The sequence below is a fragment of the Pyrgilauda ruficollis genome, unplaced genomic scaffold (genome assembly GCF_017590135.1).
Source record: "Pyrgilauda ruficollis isolate IOZ18807 unplaced genomic scaffold, ASM1759013v1 scaffold45, whole genome shotgun sequence".
Lineage (NCBI taxonomy): Eukaryota > Metazoa > Chordata > Aves > Passeriformes > Passeridae > Pyrgilauda > Pyrgilauda ruficollis.
In genome coordinates this window covers 3,125,468-3,148,434 of record NW_024526044.1, presented here as the reverse complement: position 1 = coordinate 3,148,434, position 22,967 = coordinate 3,125,468, and the positions used below count along the sequence as shown (strand labels likewise).

Genomic DNA, 22,967 nt, shown 5'->3' with positions numbered 1-22,967 from the left:
ATTAAGAAGAAATAATTGAAGCTGTGTATTACAAGTTGACATTATACATCTGGCGTTTCTGTTTATGTTTCTGCATTGGTACATTTCATTCTGATTTAATAAGTTCCTAATTTCGTGGGGTTTTTTTTTCAAGATTCTGAAGTGCCTATGAAGAACAGCCCGTAGTAAAGTATTGTTCCCAGTTTAGCTGTACTTCATTTTTTTAATCAAATCTTTTTCTTTAGTGGATAAACTCACAAGATTAGAAAAGCCTCTTGAACTCCCTCATGTTTAGTTTGGCAAATGTCCCACACACAATTACCCACAGAGAGCTACTTTTAAAAGACTGTTGTTAAGGCTGTACAAAGTCAAGCACTCAGGAGGTAGGAAATGGCAGAACCAGGTTTGTGCTCTGTGAGTTTGGGGAGCACATTGCAGTGTCTGATCATTTCCGTGATCAAAAACTGAGCTGGCACTGCTCAGAAATTGTCCAAAACTGCCCAGCTTTGTGTGCCTGGACTTGGGGAACCCTAATTTCTCTTAAGTTACATATAAATAGGTTTTTAAAAGTTGAACTTCCAATGTGGCACTGTGGTGTTGGGTGTAACCCATGTGTGTGCTGGGGGAATTCTTTGTGTTCTGTGTGTGGATCCCCGTTCTTGACCTGAGCTCCTGGCGGGGAGGAACTCAGAGCTGAAGCAGCAATTTCTGTTTCCACATTTCACTGGGAGGCCACACACAAGTGTGATTGGAGCCAGGAATCTCTGCCTCAGTGCTGAGCCCAAAGGAGTGTTGCTGTGGGGGCTGGAGGCTCTGCTGCCCAATCTGCCTCCTGCTCTGTTCTGCCTGAGCTGTCAAATCTCACTCCATTCCCTCCCCGGGTGCTTTGGTCCAGGCCAAGTCATCCTTGTTCCTTCCCTGCTCCTTGGCAGAGAAACCCATGTTCAGCCAAGCATCTTTAATGGCTTTTCTTCCCTGCTGCCTGTTTCCATCTGGGTCTCTCTCTTCCCATCACCCTTCCAGGCTTGCTCTTCCCTGCCTGTCCCAGCCCCTGGCCCAGGGACCCCCAGGCAGCCTGGCAGGGCTGTCCTGGCACGGAGACCTGACTGCTCCTGGTGCCCTTCCCTGCCATGGAGACCTGACTGCTCCTGGTGCCCTTCCCTGCCTTGGAGACCTGACTGCTCCTGGTGTCCTTCCCTGCCTTGGAGACCTGACTGCTCCTGGGTGCCCTTCCCTGTCACAGAGACCTGACTGCTCCTGGTGCCCTTCCCCACCCCACGCAGCCACTCACCTCCTGCTTCCTCTTTGTTTTCTCTTCACTCTCTGGGAGTTTGGATCAACAAGCCTTGTCACCCGTCTCCTTTCTGTCTGCAGCTCCCTCCTGCTGTTCCAGTGCAGTGGATTTATTTATAGTGTGGGACAGACTTTTCTGTTCCTCGTGGATTGTTTCTCAAACAAAGCAGTAGCACAATGCTGTTAACGTATCCAAAAGTGCTTCAGTTTTTTTTATTTCATTTTATCTGGGAAATCTAGAATGCAAAAATGCATTCTAAGGTATTTTAAACAGGGAAGCATGAAGGTGGTTAATTGGAAAAATAAGTCACTGTTAATTGAGCTGTGTGTCAGACCCAGGTCTGTTTGTCTGGCAGACTTGGCTCACACTTTAAACTTCTGCACCTGCTAAAGAAGCAGAAAATTGGAAAGGCAGCTTGTCTGAGGAGATTGTGATATTAAAGAAAGTACTGAAGGCTCAGTCTCAGTGCAGGAAGCCAGAAAATTGTTTGAGACTTGGGAAATTAATTTATTTTTGCTTTTTGGAGTGGTTAAAAATATAATTAATCTTTAAAAAAATTATTCTAAGAGAAGTGAATGTGGAAGAGTTTACTAAGACACATGTGCCTGTTACCATCAACTTCGAGCACACACTGGCTTGGGTTTTCTTCACAGGGACAGTAAAAATGTATTTATTTGTTTTGTGGTAGAATGGAATCCAGTAGTCAAGATTAAAGCTCCTGGTCTGTATCCTAGACCTGTTTTTCTGCAGCAGTGTTAGACATGAAGAGTGAAATTGTTTAGTTTGTCTTGTTTATGCCAGATAAAGATAAATGAATGTCAGAAATGAGGTTGGGATCCTGATTGCAGTGGAGCTCAGCAAACAGCCGTGTGAGCTGCTAATAAATTTAATTGGTGCTTCAAAAGGGCATAGCTGAGCAAATTTCATATCAGATCTGGGAGTGGGGAGGAAATTAGATGAAAAACTGAAGTAGAATTGACAGTTTTCTAAGTGAAAGGTATTAAATGGCCAAAAAAACCAATAATTTTGCAATTGAGAAGGGGGACAACATTGGCTAACTGCCCATCCTACTTCAGTGATGAAATGAGGGGAAAAATTACATGGAAAGTAATACAAAACAAATAAGAAAAAGGAAAGCAGACAGCAATCAATTCAAAATGGGAGTTAGGAAATGTAGAAAATCAGGAAAGCACAACCCAAAGGAAAAGAAAAATGTGGGTTGGAGTGCTTGGAGAGGGTGATGAGGAGCTGAAGTTCAGAGGGAATCTGCAATAGGATAAGAACTGTTAAAAAATAGATGCAGGAGATAAAACCTAGGGATGATGTAAGAGAACTGGAAAGGTGATGTCATTCCTTAGCAATGCTCGGGATTAAAAATTAACAGTTTTTAATTCAGGAGGCCCAAAAACCTTGATCAGTGTTTGCAAAGGAGGAGCCTGGGGCAGTGTCTGAGCTGCTGCTGGGGGTGGTCAGTGGCTCAGGACAGTGGGACACCCTGGAAAGGGATGGAAAAGGAGATGGATGTTCCTGATGGAGCTTGGTGTAAGTCCTCTCATTCCGTCTTTTGGGTTCCTGTTCTCTTTGGGATCAGAGCGAGCTGGGTCTGTCAGGGCCCTGCAGAGCTGCGTGGTCCCTGGCAATCACACCCTGCTGCAGTTCAGAGAGCCACCATGAAGTGGGGATGCCCAGAGAAGGGTTCTGCAGGGACCTGGCAGGTTCTCTGAGGGTTCTGCAGGGACCTGGCAGGTTCTCTGAGGGTTCTGCGGGGACCTGGCAGGTTCTCTGAGGGTTCTGCAGGGACCTGGCAGGTTCTCTGAGGGTTCTGCAGGGACCTGGCAGGTTCTGTGGTTCCAGATCACTGAGGAACACAGGCACAAAATCACTTCTGATAAAACATTGCAGAAATATCCACAGCCAGGACCAGAATGAACAACAGCTCCATGCACACTCCCAGTGCAGTCCCAGGGTAAAAACCTAATGAATACGAATGTGTTCTTGTTTTTAATTACTGTTAGCTGTAAGTGATTATCCTTCTGTATGTCTCAGCTGGGAGAGTTGGGAATTTTGGATGCAATTTGGATATTTACATTCTACAAGAGAAGCTGAGTAATTGGAATGGATGCAAAAAATATGATTCAAAAATTACTGGTGGAGTGTGAAAATGCCTTAGAGAGGGTGAGAGAAAACTCAGTTGGCTGAGTTTTTCTACCAGAATTGAGACTGTCTTGATTACAGTGCACTAGTACCTTCACAGGCAGAAAATACTGCACACTGCAGCTCTCTGATCTTAAAAAGCAACACAAGAATCACCAACTGGCAGTCAAAGCCAGGCAAATTCAAATTGGAAAAAGGCACAAATTCTTAAGAGAGAATAACTGTGTAATTTAGGAATGTGTCTTCAAAAACTGTGAACAGAACAATAAAATTTATGATATTTATGCAAATAGCTCTTCTGTGGGTTTTTTTTTTCCTCTCAGAGGTGTCCTTAGAGGGAGGAAGAGGACAAGGAGGCTCCTGATGAGGTTTCACAGGGCAGTTCAGCCAGCAGAGCACTGGTGCTGCTGGAGCAGTGGTGCCTGAGCTGCTGCAGGGCAGAGCCTTCCAAGGGCTGGCTGCTGACATTGCATAGGTGTGTGTGTGATGGTGTTTCACATCACCTTGATCCCATCCCCACCTGGAAGGGATCTCTGGCCTTGTAAGAGCTTTTACACCGTGCAGGACCTGGACACTTGTTAAGTTTAACCCATTTTGGTGCCATGTAAATGAAAAAAAGTATCTGCACACAACTCTGATTCATGGGGGTAAACATAGGGCAGGAATTGCCTTGTCCCTCTTCCACACACACTCCAAAGGCAGCACAAGGCTGTTCCCTGTTCTGCCATGGGCATCTGTGTCCTGCAGAACAGGTACCTGTGCTGATGGGAGCCACAGGAGCCTTTCCCTGGGCTGTGGTGAGCACAGTGATGGGAAACTCCTGATGGAAAAGTTCTGCCAGTGGGTGGCTTACAGGAGGTGCAGCTGAGCTGCCCAGGACTTGCCATTCACATATCCCAGTGGGAACATCCCCAAGGAGACACCACCTCCTCTGGGATCACTTCAGTTGCCCATGGATCTCCATGCAGCAGCAGGGAACTAAGCACAACCAACAAGATTGGAAATAAGATTTGCCTGCTGAAGTCTCCAAGGATTAGGGAGGGAACCCAAGGCAAGGCAGCCAAGCCTGGCCCTTTTGTGTATCTCCTTCAAGTAGAACTGTTTATGTGCATGACTAATATTGGGTCATGCCTGGAACATGTGAACATGCTGACAACATTTATGTCACAACTGTAATGCATTTAATAAGCATCTCATTTGAATTATTAATGTACAGATCCCCCCAAAGTATTTTTGTGTTATAAACCCCATAATTTATCTAAGTACAAGCTGCAAGTTTGTAAATACAGCATTAAGAAGGTGGCTATTGCATAGCTGCTTTAACAAAATATCTTTTGTGGGTAAGATATATAGGCTTATTTGGAGAGGATTTAGCTGCTGGAGAAGGGCTTCTCGAGGAAGTTATATGATGCTTAGCTGCAGCAGACAGGGAATATAATTTCATAGTTTGTCCTGCTTGTCAGTAGGAATCAGTTTGACCTGACTGTGCTGTCTGATCTGAGCATCTCTTCAGCTCATTGTTCACCAGAGGCAGATTTATAAAACATCTGTACAGGAACGAGGCTGGAAGTGACACTTTGAGAGGAGAGCTGGATTAACAACTGCTGTGCCAGGAACTGCAAAGGAGGCAGTGGAAATACATGGCCTGGTGAGGGATCTTTCCCTTCCCACGGGGCATGGTACGGTGCCTGTGCCAGGCATGGCAGCAGTGACACGGGGACACTGCTGGTGGCTCACAGCCAGGCCAGCACAGCACTGGAGAGCTGGGGTAACACAGCAAGGATGCAGTGCTGCAGCCAGGGAATGCTGAGCCTTGGAGCTGTGCACAGAAGTGTTTTCCATCTACTGTAATCTATGCCCAGGTCAGGTGGAAAAGTTGAGCCCTCTGTGAGAGCTGTTCTGGGCATCTCCAAGTGCAAAGACTGTTTGTGGGTCCCTGTGTGTGACATACACAGGCAAAGTGCAGAAAATATCTGTAAACTGCAAGAGGCATGTGAACCGTGCCCTTCTCAAGAACACTTGCTGACTGTTTATTGCTGACTGACTCTGCAGATTAAATTTGCATGAACAGCAAAAAGGAGTGTGATGGGAGGGAACTTAACCTCAAAGAAACTCAGCAGCCAACACTTTGGATGTTTGAATTACATCTGAATCAAGCTCTTGATTAAATCTTAGCAATGTCAAAAGCTCAAAGCAGCAATTTTAATTGATGTCACTTTTTTCCCCCCTCATGATGCTAAATTATCTGTTGCAATGTGCAGTGCATCCGTGTCAGTACATTAAATTTGCACGCAAAGAAGGGAGATTAGGCAATAAAGCCACAGGACAAACAGTGTGGAGTCAGGCATATCTCCTTGGCTTCATTCACTATTGGGTGTTTTTAAAAAGTGTTTCCAAATCTGAGTAAAACTGATTCCAGATGTGCTCATTTGAAGGATATAAAAATCACGCTAGCACCAAGATTTATCTGAATTCTGCATTGTACCTGAAGAGATAACTAGTCCCATCTTAAAAACAGAAGTGCTATAAACAACAAAAAGGCCACAGGCAAAGGTTTTAGTGCTTCGATCCCATTAGCATCCTTCCTTCCCACGTATTTCAGACTAATGTAGTTGGAGAATTCCTCTGAGGCTGCAGCACACTGCATCAGAGGGGCCTGGTAGGACGTGGGTCGCTTGTCGGGGCTGTCGGGGCTGGAGCCGTCCGTGGGCCGCTCCCCGATGTAGAGGAGGCTGCGCTCCTGCGTGTCCTGCTCCGTTTTGAACAGCTCGTACTCGGTGTGGGGCAGCTTGATGCCCAGAGCCAAACATCCGTTCGTGGGTGTTATATCCTGCTCCACCCCGGCGCTCCAGGAGCCCGCCAGCCCACAGCTTCCCGCTTCCGAGGAGTTGAGCATCAGCACCGTCACCTGGTCCATCGGCGTCACCCGAGCCTGGGTGACTTTAAAAGCCAGCTCGGTGCCGCCCCGCACCTTGGAGGAGGGGATGCCCTGGCTGTAGTGCCCGGAGGCGTAGATGGTGAAGGTGGGCTGCCTGCAGAGCGGGTCGGAGTAGTGATAGTAATGCCCTTCCCAGGTGTGGTTGTTGCCGTGGAATGTGAAGTACCTGGTGAGGAAGAGCACGGCCGGGCGGACCTCGCAGTGGGTGCTGACCCAGCTGCCGCTGAGCTGCATGGGCAGCGCGGCCCGGGCGGGCAGGATCGGGGGGTGATGCTCATCGGCCCTGGAGATAATCCCACACGCCGGGCAAGGGTGCACGTGGTGCTGCAGGAGACAGAAAATAACAGCTCTGCCAACTGGGAAGCAAAAAAAAACCAAAACCCTTCCAGAATATTTCAAAAGCTGCGACTCCCCTCGCCCACAGCAGGGTGCGGAACTGCGGGGAGCTTGGCAGAGGCTGCCGAGCAGATTAAGGGGATAAAGCGCTGCCCTGCTCTTTGCTATTCTGGTAGCCGAAGGACACCGGCTGTGCCCTGCGGCCGCCCCGTGCCGGGGCTGCTGAGGACAGCCCGGGGAGGAGCCCAGGGCAAGGGCAGAGCCGGGGCCTCGGGACATCAGGGTGCTCCCCAGCACTTCTCCATGGCGAGCCGGGTGAGGATGAGGGCGCTGGGCGGTGCCAGAACAGAACGGCGCCGCAGCTTTTGGGAATGAAGGAGGCTGTGACACGGGGCCGTGGGCAGCTCCTGCGGCTGCAGCATCTCCAGGACAGCCCAAGGTGTTCTGCCTCCCCCTCGCCCCGTTCCTGCCCCTGTTCCCACGTCCAGCGATGCGGGGGAGGAGCGGGATAAGCCGGGAGGGGAACGTGGGGTTTTCCCAGCAGCCAGAACGGGGGAAGAACAGGACCCTGTGCAGAAGGAGGCCCTGACCTTCGCTTCCCCGCCGGTGCAGAGCTCCGAGTCAAACCAGCCCTGCCCTCGCCCTGCTGCCAGCAGAGGTTTTGTGTAGCTTGGAAATTTTTCTTGTACTTCATATATCACAACTGATTTATTTTTAAATAAGCAGGGTTGGAACATTATATAATTTTCTAGAACACGAGCTAATCTTTACTGAACTGTCATAGGCAAGAAGGTTAAATAACTCAGTAGTTAACTGTAGGGTGGGTAATTTACATGCAAGTTGATTGGAGTCTACTGTAATTTAGTCATTTTCAGCTTGCTTTACTGCTACTGTCACAGTAATGAGTGCTGACAGTACACAGTACATTATGGCTAAATAATCCCAGAAGTTGGCAAATATATATGCTCTCCTTAGGCAGGAAATTCTTTGATAATGAAAGGTAATTTGGGGAGAATGGGTTTCTTTAAAACAGATATAAATTTAAGGGGAAAAGAGTGATATTTTCAAAAAGAGAGTTAAAAAATAATTCCTGACATAGCTGTATAACTCACCAGCACAGGCAAATGGATGTCAGTTCACAGAAATTAAAAAAAAAATTAAAAAAAAATCCTGTGCCCAATAAAATTATAACTACGGACATGGAGCCAAAACCCTTACTTGCTTAAACCAGTCGTGTGAAGTTATTTCTAATGTATGGCAGCTTCTAATTATGGCCAAGTGGTGACATCATGTGCGGGTCCATTGGAGAGCTGTTGGCTGATTAATTACAGGGCTGCATTCAGAGAGTGAATTTCAGTATCTTTAGGTTTGGTTTTAAATTAACTTTTAAAAGTGTTTATGTTTACCATCTGGTTTTGCTCATATATATGGTTTTGGCCCAAGATAATACAAGTTTAACCAATTTGAGAATGTTACTTTTGAGAGAGAGAGGGGTGTTGCTCTGTGTTTTTCAAAGTTCAGTTGGTGTGGTTGAAGGTGTGGGGAAATGCTGCCCCAAAATATTTTTTTAAAAATTTATTTCCCTTCTATCTGGCAAAGTTCAGAGAGGTTTTTTCACCCCATCTCACTGCTCCACCATTTCTGATTTGATCAGCTTCAATTCAGATGGAAAGCTGCTTTCCTGGGAATAAACTAAGTTGCTATAAAACAAAATAAAATAGAATAAAAGGCAACCAAAGTCTGCTCAGTTTTATGTATATCAAAATGGAAGTCTGATTTCTGTGTAGTAACATTATTGTACTGGGGGCAAGTTCCTGTGCTCCTAGCATTGCAGCAAGGGCTGAAGAGTTAATGGCAGATCCCTTGTTCCCCTCAGCCTGGAGCACACCCCAAGGAGCAAGGAGAGGGCAGAGCAGATGAAGAGCAGGGCAGATGAAGGGCAGAGCAGACAGGCTCTAGCAATGTGCAGCCTGAAGCCTTCACTGACTTTGGTGCGGGAAACAAGGAAACTGCATTTCCTCGGAAAACACGGCCAAACAAAAGCTGGTAGCTCCAGGCCCATGTCAGTGCAGGCTTGTTTCCCATGTTGGCTTTGCTGAGCTTTCACCCCCCTGGTCCTGTCCTCTCAGGAAGGCAGAGGGTGAACCCCACACACCCCACGTTCCCACACCATCACCCACGTGTCTTTAGGACTGCAGGGGCCAAGAGCTGCAAGGTGTGACTGGAGCAGCCAGTGAATTGCTGGCAAAGCCCCGACGCAGCGAGGGGACCGTGCAAAGGCCTCATCCTTACCAGGGCACTCTGCAAGGGGCGCTGGTAGCCGGTGGGGCGGTAGTGCAGCCTCTCCCCCCAGTCCGTGTGGATGTCCCCCAGGTAGAGCTCCTCCACCAGCCGGCTCCCGCTCTGCTGCGGCTGCAGCAGCGGCTGGAAGTGCCTCTCCACTCTCACCAGGCTCAGCTCGTGCATGGCAAAGCCCAAGGCCGCGGTGCAGTCGCGCTCCGTCTTGGCGCTCAGCACCTCGTACAGGGCTCCGGGCGCCCAGGAGCGCCCCGGGGGCAGGAACCCACGGCAGCCCTCACCAGAGGTCTGGTTGATCCAGGAGGCCACCTCCCGCATGGCCTTCTGGCTGTGGAACACGATGCCCACTTTGTGGAGGTGGTAGTCGGCCTCGGTGGCCCCGCGGGTGATCCAGGAGGCCTGGCGCAGCCGGAGCTTGCCCTTGATGACCAGCGAGTAGGAGGGGTCGCGGCAGGACGGGTCCCAGTAGTAGAACTGGAGAGCCTTGAAGAGCCGGTTGGTGTAGAAGAGGTAGGATCGGGTCAGGAACTCGGGTCCCGGCCGCACCTCACACCTGCGGGAAGGCAGCGCTGAGCCACGGCGGAACAGGGAGAAATCCCTCCCAGGGCAGCCGGGGTGCGAACAGAGCTGGGAGCAGCTTCCTGGGCAAGAGCCTCCCACACACGGTGGCCACCCTTGGGTGGCTTTACAGTCTGGGCATCTGCTACTAAAATCTGAAAGTGATGGACAGAGGCCTTACACTTCAGGTATGTCCACCAGAGAAGTGTGGAGGGCAGCAGGAATTAAAGCTGCTCTGCCTGTTTGAGCTGCATCCTGATGGGGAAATAGCAGGCGGCTCTAGGGACACCCGGGGGTCCCAGCCCTCCTCCAGATGGGAATGAGGGCTTGGGAAGGGGAGAAGGTAATTCTCTTCTTGCTGGACAGTTTGCTGTACGGGGATGGACAGGAGCTGCGGTGAGGGGCTGGGGCCTCTGGGGGTCCATTCTGAGATCCTCTGGGGTCTGGGGATGAGTTCCCAGTGGATGGGGGTGCCTTCCCAGGAGAACGAGGTGGCTTAGCCAGGGCGTTAAGGGCGCGTTCCCGGGGATCTGGGGTGCTTTGAGATGGATGTTCCCTCCCAGGGTATAGCGCGTCTCCCCCGTGGTTTTAGGGGGCGCATTGTCAGGGAGAGGAGCGGGTTCCCAGGCCCTGGGGGTGCCTTCCCGGGGTTGGGGCGCGTTCCCGGGGTGTGGGGGTGCCTTACCCGGTGGAGACCCAGCGCCCCTCCAGGCGGGGCGGCAGCCGCGCGGCGATCCCGGCGCTGTCCTGCAGGTGGCGCAGCTGCTGGCGGCAGCGCGGCTCCGCGGCCGCGCAGGCTGCGGGACACGGGGGGAGCGGGGTCAGCGCCGGGGGCAGCGCGGAGCGGAGCCCCCGCACAGGAACGGACCCCGGGCAAACCCTTAGCAAGGGACACACGGGGTTTTATTTCACTCAAGTTTTCCGACTTGGGTTTCATCTGAATCTAACTGGTTTTTAGATGAAATCTTCAAATAAAACGGAGCGCTCTTTGTTCGTGCTTTTCCCCTCTCATGCTATTGTTGAGGCAGTGGCTGGAACGGGGAATTACAGCATGGGAACGCTGGCCTCGCCTGTCGCCCGCCATAAGGACAGTAATTCTGTCACTTACCTCATTTCCCATAACAACGGATGTTATTGGCTTAGGAAATGTGTGAACACTCAGCTAAATCCTGAAGACCTTTGCATGCAAGCACACATATGTACATATATTCCTATACATTATTCACTCTTTGCTTAAGCACTCTGTGGCACTCATTGCAGGACTGCTTCTCTAAGAAACTTGGGATTTCCCTCTTCATGGCACCATGGAATGAGCTCTCGGTGAAGCTCCTCCCGAAGCCCCACTGATTCTCTGTGGTACAACTGACCCTGGTTCCCGTGGAGCTCAGCCCAGCCAGGGCTTTACAAGCCCAGATGGGGTTCGTTTGCTCCAGCTGCACTTTGCATTTTACCCAGGAGTCTGCTGAACATTTTGAAGCCAACTTTTATTCACTCCATGCCAGTGTTAGGACACAGGTTGCTTTCCAGCCTGCCTATCAGCTGGAACAAAAGATCCAACATCTATGTGTTGCCTTCCCACAGAATGAGAAATGTTTGCACACCCTGTGCCTCAGTCAAGGAGATAAACACACAGAGTCACAATATACAAGCTCTGGACCAAGTCAGGTGGGAATTCAGTAATTAAATGTCTGCTGTGCAAGTCAGAGGCTTCTGGAGAGGGAGCTCCACTAAATCCCCTCTAAAAGGAGAGGGAATCCCACTCAATACTTCAGACTTACCTGATGGATAAATTCAGCCACTTCACTATGGTGCTGCCATTTGTGAAGGTTTTACAGGTTACTTGAAATGTATTTGTGTACACAAATACATTTGTGTATTTATGTATGTGAGCACACAAAGCCTGAACTACCACAAAAGGAATAAACACATGGAAAGGGAAGCCCCCAGTGAAGCGGGAGAGCAGTACCCAAAGGCCAGGGAAACCAGCCTTGCATGTTCTGGTACCTCACCCTTCTCTGGAGTGCATGAAACAGCTGGAAAGACACATTATTAGAGTTCAGGGCTCTTTTGGGAGCAGACTCACATTATTAGAGTTCAGGGCTCTTTTGGGAGCAGACTCACAACTGCACTGCTCTCACCATCCTTAAGGGCTGGACGAGGTGAGCAGGCACAGCCAACTCCTTCACAATTGCTTGTGCTTGTGCTTCCTAAAATGCAGTTCCTGTGATTCTTCATGTGAAAATGGGAAAATATGGGATGACAAAACCCACTGCTATTAGTTAAACCTTTAATTTGGCAGCTGCAGCATGTGTGAGGCTGCCCCACGGGTGCCTATTTAGGAGAGCCATTAGGAGCTGGGGAGCTGTATCCTCAGCCCAGCTCTGCCATGACTTTGCTCTGTGGTCCTCTGTGCTCCCTACTCCTGGGACTTTTTTTTAAACTCACACTCAGAATATGCCAAGATTCATAGGACTGCCCTAAGAGACCTAAGTACTGAAGAGTCATCAGAACAAGGGCAGTCCAAACTGAACCACACTTCAAACAAACGCAAAATTATTATCCTAGAGAATAAAGTAAACTAAAAAATAACTGCATTTGTATTAGCGGTAACAATGGACATAAGGGTCAAATTTGCTCTTGCCCATAACCACAGAAAGACTCTAGAGATATCAGTGCAGTCTATAGATACACAGAATGCAGCTATAAAATATACACAATATAACCCAGTCAACTCCCAAACTGAGCTCTGCGTGTGTTTATTGCAGCAGAAGCTTCAATATCTCGCTGAACCCTTCGTGCTACTCTTGGCAGAGACACTAATAGTCTACATTGTTTGGGAGCAAAGACACTTTGGCAGTGCAAGCACTGCATTTTGACACATTCAATACAAAAGGGAATTTTTATAATCGGGATCAGACTTCATGGGAAAAGAAAAAAAAAAGAAAAAAAAAAGAAAAAAAAAAGCCTCCAGAATGTAAATATTTGACATGATGGGAATTCCTAAGGATTTTGTCTTACTTAATTGTGCACAAGACTCCAAGCTGGATGCATCCTCAAACCAAAAGCTATTGGCCTGTGTCCAAAATTTGTGACTGCTTTTTTCTCCCTCAAATAATCCAGCCCCATCAGATCCAAACATCCTTTCAAGCTGGAAAAGTTTAGTCCCAGACCTAAAATCTGTACTTAGTGCACCTCTCTATTCCAAGAGCAGCATAAAGTGGCTGTCACTCATATGTCACTCTGTTACTCAGCCCGTGGTAAAGCGCATCAGAGCAGCTCCTCTTTCTTAAGAGTGACACAAATTAATTGCTTTACAGAGTTCTCAGGCAGGAGGAAGGAATTATTCACAATTCATCTTCAAGACAAAAATCCTCATTCATAGGAAAATCTAAAAAAATTCCTAACTGTGATCTCTCCCCCTCGCTCACTCTGCCGTCCGTCTGTATCAATTAACCACAGAGAGCTGCCCAGCACAGCACTTAGACAAAACAGGGGCTTTTCCCAGCTTTTCCCAGCTTTCCCAGCTTCCCAGTGCGTGCTGCATCCCAAAGACCAGCCCAAAGCCTGGGAGCAAGGCGCTGCACAAGCACTCAGGCAGGGAGTGGCAGAGCCGTCACTGCCATCAGCACAAACCGGACCGAGCCTTGAGCAAACAGCACCAGCAGCAGCTGCTGGCCAACCATTCCAACCCTCACTTGTATAAACCACGTCCAGGAAAATCAGATCCACGGCATCAAATTGACAAGAAGGGCAGAACTGGAAATTCTCAAATTCTCCTCACAGTAAATTGTTGGTAAAATTAAGGTGGAAGATTTCGAGACAACGGCCAAGCCTGGAAATGAGAGCCTTGTGCTGCACAAGAGCTGTGTGCTCCAGATGCAGAGCCACTTCTCACTTCTAAAGGAAAAAAAACATCAACCAAGAGAGAAATGCTGTCATATTCCTCCTTGGAAACAAATCTTGTTTGTGCTCCCCCAAGCAGATTGACTCTGGAAAAAAGCAAAGTTGAGTCACACATCTGTTTCTTCATAAATGGAGGAGAAAATGCATATATTACAGTTTGCAACAAATTAGTTACTGTGGATCAGCTCTTCTCCAGAGCTGGATTGTTTAATCTGTCACATGTTATTGCCTCCTATGGCCAGAATTTATCATTCCCATTTATAATTCTAATGTTTCAGTTAGTCACCCATTCACATGGATAAGATCAGGGCCTGAAATCACAGAGCATTACACATTTCTTCATTTAGAGATGACATAAAACCTTTGATATTTTCTGAGGAATGTTCAGACTGGAAAGAAATAGGCGATAAGAAATGTATCAATGTATTTTGCATAAGTGAATTACACTTTTCCACACAGACTTCATTAACACAGCAAAACGGTGTTTCTTTAGCATTTTTCTCTCCTGGGTGCACACAGAATGGATTTTGGGTTAGCCACTAAAGGAATAAGCATTCTTTTAGAAGCAAACAAAATAGTTGTATTTAGCAAATCAATTTTTCTTGCATTTGTGTGGAGATTAAGTTAGTGGTGCCTTTAATTCACTCAGAAAAAGGCATTCCCAAGAGAACAGCTCTGTGGGAAGAGATAAATTTTATATTATAATATTATGAAGTTATAAAATTTAAAAATAACCCACTGGGGATGGAAAAATGTATCACAGCAGAGCCTTGCATTTTGCCTATACACAAACTGAACACAGTTCAGGACAGGACTTAAGCACACGCTTAAGTCTAATTGGTTGCAGTGAAACTTAAGCATGTGCTTGAAATTAAGCCAGTGCATGAGCATTTTTCCTGATTAGTAATGCCTCCCTGAACTGAAGCCAGAATGTGGTCAAGTGGTTGAGGGAGGATGCCAGTGCTTTCACTGGAACACTGTTTGGTTTCTGGAAAAGTATTTCTATTATTCATCCCTTCTCTTATTTGTCTGTAAAATGGGTATATTCACATTTAGCTGTTTCACCAGTCTGGTGCTCAGTTCATGATATTCATAAAATGCTTTGAATTCACTAAATGTTTCTCAGTTATGCCCTCAGGGCTGGCACAGTAACTGTATTACCCACAAACTATCATTGCAGAGCATCACCCCGAGTTTCCTCAGCACAGCTGGGCATAATCACACATGAAATCCTGCAGATCCTAAGAGGAAACTCAGCCGACTCAAAAGTCCCAAGTAGTTTGGGATTTTAGAGAAGTTTTCAAAACATACTTTCATCACATACATTTAGCACAATGGCATATGAGTTCAGACATCCCATTCTATGGTTTTAGCCTGGCTTTGTTCTAAGGCTGTGAGCACTGCCTGATCTGTCTCATATCCAAAATTAAAATAGTGAAGAGCTTGTGGTGAGTTGTCTGAGGGTTTTAGAGGCACTAGAGAAATAAATATTTTGCTCTTGGAATTATGGAATAATATATTTTTCTTGTTAAGTGTCATGTCCAGCAACAGATGACAAGACAGATGGGATTTGTGGTAGGGAAGGGGAGGAAGGAGAAGTACCCCAAAGATCTTCTTCAGTATAAACTACATTTAAATAAAATGGCTTCTTAAAACTGCCTCTCTGGCTGTTTACCCCAAAGACAATCAAGCCTAACACTGTAAATGGGATTCAAGGACTTGATCCCAGTTTTACTGGAGTCTGTAAGTAGGAAAAGTCTCATCAGCACCTTATTCAGAAGATGCCCATCCCCATAAAGTGACAGCAAACACTCTGAGGAAAGGAGGAGAAATGAGATAGGGAGAATCACAGAATGGTTTGGGTTGGAAGGGACCTTACAGATCATGATATTCTCAAATGGGGTGAACTAAGCAGGACATGTAAGAGCTGGGACAGAGGACTTGTGGTGACAAAATAGAGCCAGATGTGAGTCCACCCTCCCATGAGCTCTCCTGCAGTTCATGCTCACCAAAACACCACTCTTAGGTTACACAGCAGAGCTCTACTCACAAAATCCTTGCTGTCCCTACAGAGACAGGAGCCATTTCACTTCATGTTCCTCTTTCTCAACCCCAGATGCTGCACAGCCTATGCTTTTTCTACAACTAAACTGGCCAGTGTCAAAAGATTGACTGGAGAACAGAGCAGAATTCCAGGCAGCCCAATGGCCCCAGCTGGCCCAGCCACAGTGGTCAGCTCAGGGGTAACTGGCCCTTAGCTCAGAGCCTGTCCTGCTGCCAGCCCTGCGCTGGGCAGCCCAGCCAGGCACAGGAGGGAGGGCAAGAGGGTTGAGAAGGGGGCTCTGCTGTGAGCCAGAGTCTGAGAACTCACAGCATTAACATACCATGACTTGTGCTAAACTCTGATCAGTATTGCCATGTAAGTTTGGCACAGGTAAATATGTAACCAAAACCCAAAAGAAAATAAAGGAAAGAAAAGTGATGTTAGAGCTTTTTAACTTGAGAACTGCTGCAAGTTTTAATTTCAGTTTGGCGAGATAGGTGAGACCACAGTGAGATCTCTAACCCCCTGGGTGCCTAAACAGTGAGAGGCTGGAGAGAGCAAATGGAGGGAAGCATTTGTTTTCCAAAGCAAAAACAAGGCTGAACAATACCCCGGGGTACCATCACGACTCAGTTAAATTCTAACCAGAATTCACATTCTTACCAAATTGCAAATATTACATCTATATTCTTTAATTCAGATGAGTTGGAAACCCAACTGAAAAAACAGCACATGGATGTGAAATTAATGCCACACTCTTGTTATGAATGTATAGAGCACCCATGCAGGTTTTGGCAGTGCCCCTGAACCCCTGCACAGACACTTTATTAGTGGCTATCATGGCCATTTTTAATAGTGATGGCTAAGCATATTTTTTCCTGGAGTGCTTTGAAGAGCAGAACCAGTAATCAGCCATGGCTTGGCTATAAAATGTCAACCTCATTTCAAATGTCTAAATCACTCACATGGACCAAGAGTGCAGAGAGGACCACCCACCACATAATATTAACATAAATACAGCATTTACCCAAAGCAAAATGAGCAACTGGAACTGGCGGGAGTTGAGAGTAGAACAACAAAAAATGATGAGGGGGTGGGAGGGATTGAGTTACAAAGAAGATTAAAAGAGCAGAGTACATATAGCCTGGCTGAGCAAGATGGATATGATAACAGCCTATAAATATTCACAAAGCACAAACACCAAGGAAAGGAAGGAATTCCTTGCAGTGAATAAAAGGATTCTGTTGGGAGTGAATGAAGAGAGGAAAAACATGTGGCTTGTATGGCAGAGTGAACTTCTCGAGGCACAATGGAGTAGGCAACCTAAGTCCACTTGCTTGGCAGGATTTGAGGGATTGAGCAAAGCATTAGTTCAGCAGGGAACAGCCTGCTCTTGGCAGGGAGTTGGTGGGATAATCTGAGTGGCCTTTCAGTCTCCCACTGCTATGGAGCCGTCCCAGTTCCCTGCTCCCACGGGGGACAGCTGCTCTCCTGTGTAAGCACATTGTTCACTGTCCTGCTCTTCAGAATCCCTCCCTGGCCTCCATGGGACTAGAAATGAGGGCTGGATGCACAAAGGCATTTAGGGATGTAGAGACCTAAGCAACTGCAATAGGTACTAAACTGCTGGACACAGCTGGGAATCCCAGCAGGTCCCTGCCATGTCAAGTACTCACTGCTGAAAATCTAAGTCCAGGAAATTAGGTTATAAACCCACTAAAGCAAGAACAATCCTTTTGTTCTCCCTTTATTTAGCACCTAACACAACAGGACTCTTGGCGCTGCTGCAAGGATACTGTTTATAGTAATAAAATTAGGATCTAATAGGATCTAATATTCTGAGGCTACTTGGCTCCTGTGAAGCCAAGGATGAGAAGGCCATTCAAAAGCAGTCATAGCAGAAGGACTCCTCAGGAAAAAAGCTCTGCAGAAAGGAGGGAAACTGATCCAGAGCCCACACCAGCAATACACTCACATTTAACTTAGAGCCACAAGTGACCACAGAAAAAGGTTACTTGTTCAGCTGCAGCACAGAATGAAAGTTACTTCTAACATGTGTTTTGGGGTCTGGGTGTGGTTTCTAGATAGCCTGAAATTTCAGTCTACTGTTTAGCCTGTCCACATTAGCCAAGTTTTGATGCGTTCCAGTTCTCCTAAACTCTGCCGACATGCTAAAATCAAAGCTGACATTCAACCTACGTGCTGCATAATCTAATAACAGGACTTGTGCTACTCAAAGCTAACAAACTCTGGGAGCTTTTCTGCAGCAAAACCTTGCTGTCATTTATGTTCTCGTCTGTCTTTTCCAGGCAGGCTAACTGGGAAATATGACTTTTTTTTTTTCTCTGAAAAGCTTTAAAAATAACATGTCATTGTGTTTTTGTATCAACAGGGGAGAGCCAAGCTGTAACTTGCCGTGTCCAGCACTTGTGGATTTAGTGAGAGTGTGAACAAGGTGAATCCAATTGTCTCAGTGGGGAGCTTGGTGTATACATTGATCCCAGAGCGCCAGGAGAAAGCTGCTTCCAAAGACCACAGTCTTGGAGTTAGACAAGGCCAAAATGTCACACATTTGTCAATGTTTCTCATTAACCCAGGAGAAACCATGGGTGACTTTTTCAGTGCTTGACATGCACTCAAGTTTAAAGCATGATTTTAAAATCTAAACTCAAGCAAATCTCTTCAAGCACTCTGTGGTGAGACTTCTCCTGTTGATTTATGTCCCCTCACATCAGCTGTAAGTAGAGGTCGCACCAATCCAAATATCTGTCTAACAGTGCCACAGGAGCTGAGCTTCTTTGCAGCATTCAGTTTCAGCTGAATTCAAACCGTAATGATTCAATAAGCTATTCACTGAAAATGAGAAAACACCACTATGAAAGCCACAATTATCACAACATCACCCTGCTAAAACTCAAAAATAATGATGGATTTCAACCCTCTTATCACTTAACACCCTGAAGCCCTGGCATTTCAAATAAATATCAGAGCTTCTTTTCTAAGACACAGAAACAGAACTGCCCTAATTTTGCATTTTAAACCATGAGACCTTTTAACTCCTTAAAGAAAAAAACCCCACAGATTGCAGCTTACTAACCCCTCAGACATTACACAAATTAAAATGGGAAGAGAAGGAGCTGTTCTATGAATCATATTTTCAGTTTCTGGCAGCACTCTTAGCCTACAGAAGAAGGGTTACACATTGAAATTCTCACGTTCTCACTGTCAGTTTCTTGGGATTATTATATCTGAGATACACCATCTTAAAATCAGGAAGTTTCTCTTCTTTCACACCTTTATCTTCCTCAGCAAATGAGTAAGAAAACCAAAGCACTTGTGTAAGAGCATTGTATAGGTGCTTCCTAATTTTGAGGTTGATTTTAGCAGTGATTGTATCTCGCCCATGAAAGCGTTGTCTTTATAGATGACATATGCTCTGTTGTGGGGAAACACAGGATCCCACTGAAAGCAAAACCTCTTTCCAAACTTTGTTCTGCCAGATGCAGCCTCCCCTAGCATTGGATTCCAGCTTTGGTTTTCTTCACAGCAATTTCTGGCTTTTGAAAATCTCCTTACTCAACAATTTGTGCTTGTGGGGAAAATATAGAAACCACACAATATTTTTTTCACTTGTGCTTTTTTTACATCTCAGCCTTGTTTTTATCTATATCCATATACTTTGAAACGTGGCTAACCCTATAATTATTGAAAGAACAAATAGAGTTCTATCACACAATCCAGCATAGCACATTAGGTGTTGATTTTTTTTGGCCTGGGAAATGAAGAATAAAAACCACCAACCTGGTAAAAAAAAAATTAGCTAAATAAATATTAACCAAACAAATATTTGAACCAAAGACAATGATGTTGGTTTAGTAGTAGGAACAGATATATTGTTGTGTAAATAGACACACATCTCTATGCTGAGTGTTGTTCTATCACTTATGGGATTCTCTTGCTAATCTCTTAACTGAGTGCAACTGGTGATCTTATTTTACCTCAACACTGTCACTTTCAAACTTAAAAATCAACATTGAAAGCAAGAGTAGATCTTTTATGTTAAAACCATGTAGGAGAAGTACACATGAAAAATATCAGTGCCATGTTATTGGAATGTACAGACTTTAATGAAAGCTTAGGTAAAACTCAGCAGGTCTCTGGGGATATTTCCAGGAATGAGTGATTCTTTTCTGGAGACTCCAAAGTCAGATCCAGTTACCTAACTAAAGTGGTTTTTCAACTAATTATGCACTGGTGTCATGCTCATGCTAATGTTCACCCTTATGCAAAATGCAGAATGCCAGTCTTGCTCACAGTGAGCAAAGCTTGCTTTGATTTTAATGAGTTTTGGATCTGACTTAGGTATTTAAATAGTTACTTTGAGGTTCAGTTTCTGTTCTTACTGAAATCAATAGAAATTCTCTCACTGACATCAGATGCAAGAAGCAGAGAGTTTAGGTTAGACTGGACTAAGAGAAACTTCATGAGAATTTAAGAAAGAACTATTCTAATTAGACTTCAGTGAGTAAACTTACATAATGCAGTATAACAGATCCCTGAGCAGAGCAACTTGACCTAGTAAGATACTTAGAGAATTCATATTTCACAGCTTTATTTTTCAAACACATGACAAAGATCCAGCATAAGAAGAACAGGAAAGTAACTCCACAAAAGTGCCCTGCTCAGAGATTTCTTTCTGTAGTCTGGTCCTTTACACTTAATGCAAGTAATGTCCAATAGCTGTCACTACACAGATCTTTTGCCTTGATCACTATGCCCTGAGCTGGAGAGGTGAGCCAATGTGGTATTTGCTGCCCAAAACCTCAGCTGAGTGAACTAAGTGGTAGAAAGAGTAGTAGAAACCAGGTGCCTGGATTTTCAGTGTCCAGACTGCACAGGGCCCTCAGGGACATCCTCCCACCCTTCCTTTCACCTGTCCCTTCTGTTCAGGAGTCTCAACCAAGGGTCTCCTCTGCATTTCCTAGGAAAATACTGTCTGAGGATGGAGGAGTCTCTCTCAGACTCTGCTGTTTGTCATAAACAGAAATAATTTTGCGTATTTTTCACAGCACAGTTGCCTTTGTTTTCCCATATGGTCTCTTAAGCCAGAACCTTTTCTTCTGAAACTGCTCCAAGAACCGTGGGGTTGAAAGATGCCTTTCTGAAAGGGAGCTGCAAAGATGCAGCTTGTGCTGCTCTGCGAGTGTGTCTGCACAGCTGGGGCTCAGAATCACGTCCCTGGAGCAGGAGGCTACTTGTGAGGTTGTCCCTTGCCCGGGCAGGTGCTGGATTCTCCTAGGGAGAACTCCCAACCTCAGTGAAAATCACCTCTAAGCCCTTCCTGCAGCGAAACTCTGCTCGATGCTCTCCGTGCACCATACTCGGGACAGGAACGAGTTGCGGTGACAAAGGGGATGCCCGACTGCCTCTGCCAGCACCTCCCTGGGCAGCTCAGCACCGGACCGCCAGCCCTTTTGGCATCCCTGCACGGCGCTCACTGGGAAAAGGCTTCAGGGGTTCAGTCCCCGCTCCCAATCCCACAGCTCGGGGGCAGCAAGCCGGGGCTCCGGGGCGCTCCCCGCCCGTCCGTGCCCCGGCGAACGGCGGTGGGGCTGCGGAGCTCCCGGCACTCCGCAGACTCACGGCGAGAAAGCCCTGCCCGGGCCGGGCGGGCACCGAGGCTGAGGGAAACCCTGCCCGGGCCGGGCGGGCACCGAGGCTGAGGGGAACCCTGCCCGGGCCGGGCGGGCACCGAGCTGAGGGAAACCCTGCCCGGGCCGGGCGGGCACCGAGGCTGAGGGAAACCCTGCCCGGGCCGGGCGGGCACCGAGGCTGAGGGAAACCCTGCCCGAGCCGGGCGGGCACCGAGGGTGACCCGGGCAGGCAGCGGAGAGCTCCGGGCGCCAGGTGCCTGTGCCCGGACGGGGGCACCCCGGGAGCCCCGTCCCGGCACCGGCTTCACCGAGACCCGCCGTGCGACTTCCTCTTGGTCCTCTCGCCCCCTCCTCGCCGCTTCTTTGCACCCTCTTCGCACTCCCCTTGCATTTTCCTGCATCCTCCTCCCCAGTCCGCTGCGCTCTCCTCGCACACTTCTTGCACACTCCTCGCTGTCCCTCTGCACTCCCCATAAAGTCAGCCTCGTTGCATTCCAGCCCCTTGCACCCTCCTGCCCGCTCCTGCCCCTTCACTGTGCTCGGATGGGTGAGGGAGGTGACGGGGAACCTCATGAGGGTACGACCCCCACTCCGCCACCCGCCCGCCCTCCCGTCCGCTCGCCGCGGGACGGCACCGGCCGCCGGTGGCACCTACCTACGAGCAGCCCTGCGAGCCACCAGCACCGGACCATGGTGCCCGCTGTGTGTCCCGGCCAGAGGCGCGATCGCCGCCGGTGCCCGCGGAGCTCAGCGGGGCGCGGCGCCCGGCGGTGCAGCCATGGGCCGCCTCCGGCGCTCCGGTGCCCGCGGCGGCGGCACCCCGGCTTCAGCCCTCAGGCGTCCTGCTCAGCCCGAGCCTTGCGAAGGGATAAAGTGGGGGGCGAAAAAAGAAAAGTATATATTTTAAAATAAAGCAGCGCAGTCCACTCCGCCTTCGCCGCGGAGCGCGTCCCCCCGGCTGCTGATGGCTTTAATGGAGCTTGGCAGCCACAGGTTCCCGCTGCCAGAAGAGGTGGAGACTCCGCCGCCTGCGCCCCACATGCGGCCGCGCACCGCACACGCGGGGGAGGAGGAGGAGGAGAAAGAGGAGGAGAAGAAGGGTAGCCCCGGCCCGGCACCTCAGATCGTGGTGGGCGCCCGCCTCGGGACTGACGTTTCTCCCTCAGGGACCGGCCCCACCTTACCCGACCTGAGGCCGCGGGGCTGTCCTGGGCCCCGAGGTCTTGGAGGTGGTTGGGGGCCGCGGGCCAGGTCTGCGCTGTGGGACGCCATAAGGGAAACGTCCCTCTATCCCCACGCCACGAGGGAATCTATCCTCACGTCTCATCATCCCCACACCATGAGGGGACCGTCCCCATTCCATGAGGGGATCATCCCTCTATGCCCGGGACATGAGGGGATCATCCCCATTCCATGAGGGGATCATCTCTCTATCCCCAGGACATGTCCCCACATCCCCACAGCCTGGTCCTCCTGCCCACTGTGCCCCTGGCACCCTCATACCCTTCATTATCACCAGGGCCATCAGAAGAATGTGGTAAATCCCTTAAAAATCCTCTCAACACTCTACACAGAAAAAATATGGGACCCTTTGGGCAAGTCAGAATGCCCACGTCAGGTGATGCTTGCCCATGCCAGCCATTCCCTCTCCATTCCTCAAACCAGGCCTGTGGGACAAAGCTGTGACCGACAAAGGACTCAGAATCAGCTCTTGGCATGAAGCAAAGCACAAATCTTAGATGTGTTTGGGACAGAACAACACTTTTCTTTGTTTCAGTGAGTATCCATGAACCATCTTGTTCTTTCCCT

The 22,967-nt window shown here is 48.1% G+C and overlaps 1 protein-coding gene across 1 annotated transcript; it reads right to left on the bottom strand.

The window, feature by feature from the left end:
- Positions 1-4,594: 4,594 nt before the first annotated feature.
- Positions 4,595-22,131, bottom strand: APCDD1L (APC down-regulated 1 like). Its single transcript, XM_041478557.1, has 4 exons — positions 21,814-22,131; positions 10,243-10,354; positions 8,994-9,552; positions 4,595-6,689 (listed from the first exon to the last, which is right to left on the bottom strand). Exons 1-4 carry the CDS (start codon positions 21,848-21,850, stop codon positions 5,925-5,927), a joined length of 1,473 nt encoding a protein of 490 aa, XP_041334491.1. The 5' UTR covers positions 21,851-22,131; the 3' UTR covers positions 4,595-5,924.
- Between the last annotated feature and the right edge of the window lie 836 nt (positions 22,132-22,967).

What these genes read in the sequence shown, in the direction of transcription:
- APCDD1L (XM_041478557.1), bottom strand. Translation starts at nt 21,850, where the DNA reads ATGGTCCGGTGCTGGTGGCTCGCAGGGCTGCTCGTAG. An exon ending in GGGCGCTGGGTCTCCACCGG is followed by an intron (nt 9,553 to 10,242) that starts GTAAGGCACCCC and finishes GCCTTCCCGCAG; the next exon opens with GTGTGAGGTGCGGCCGGGAC. An exon ending in GCCCCTTGCAGAGTGCCCTG is followed by an intron (nt 6,690 to 8,993) that starts GTAAGGATGAGG and finishes TGTCTCCTGCAG; the next exon opens with CACCACGTGCACCCTTGCCC.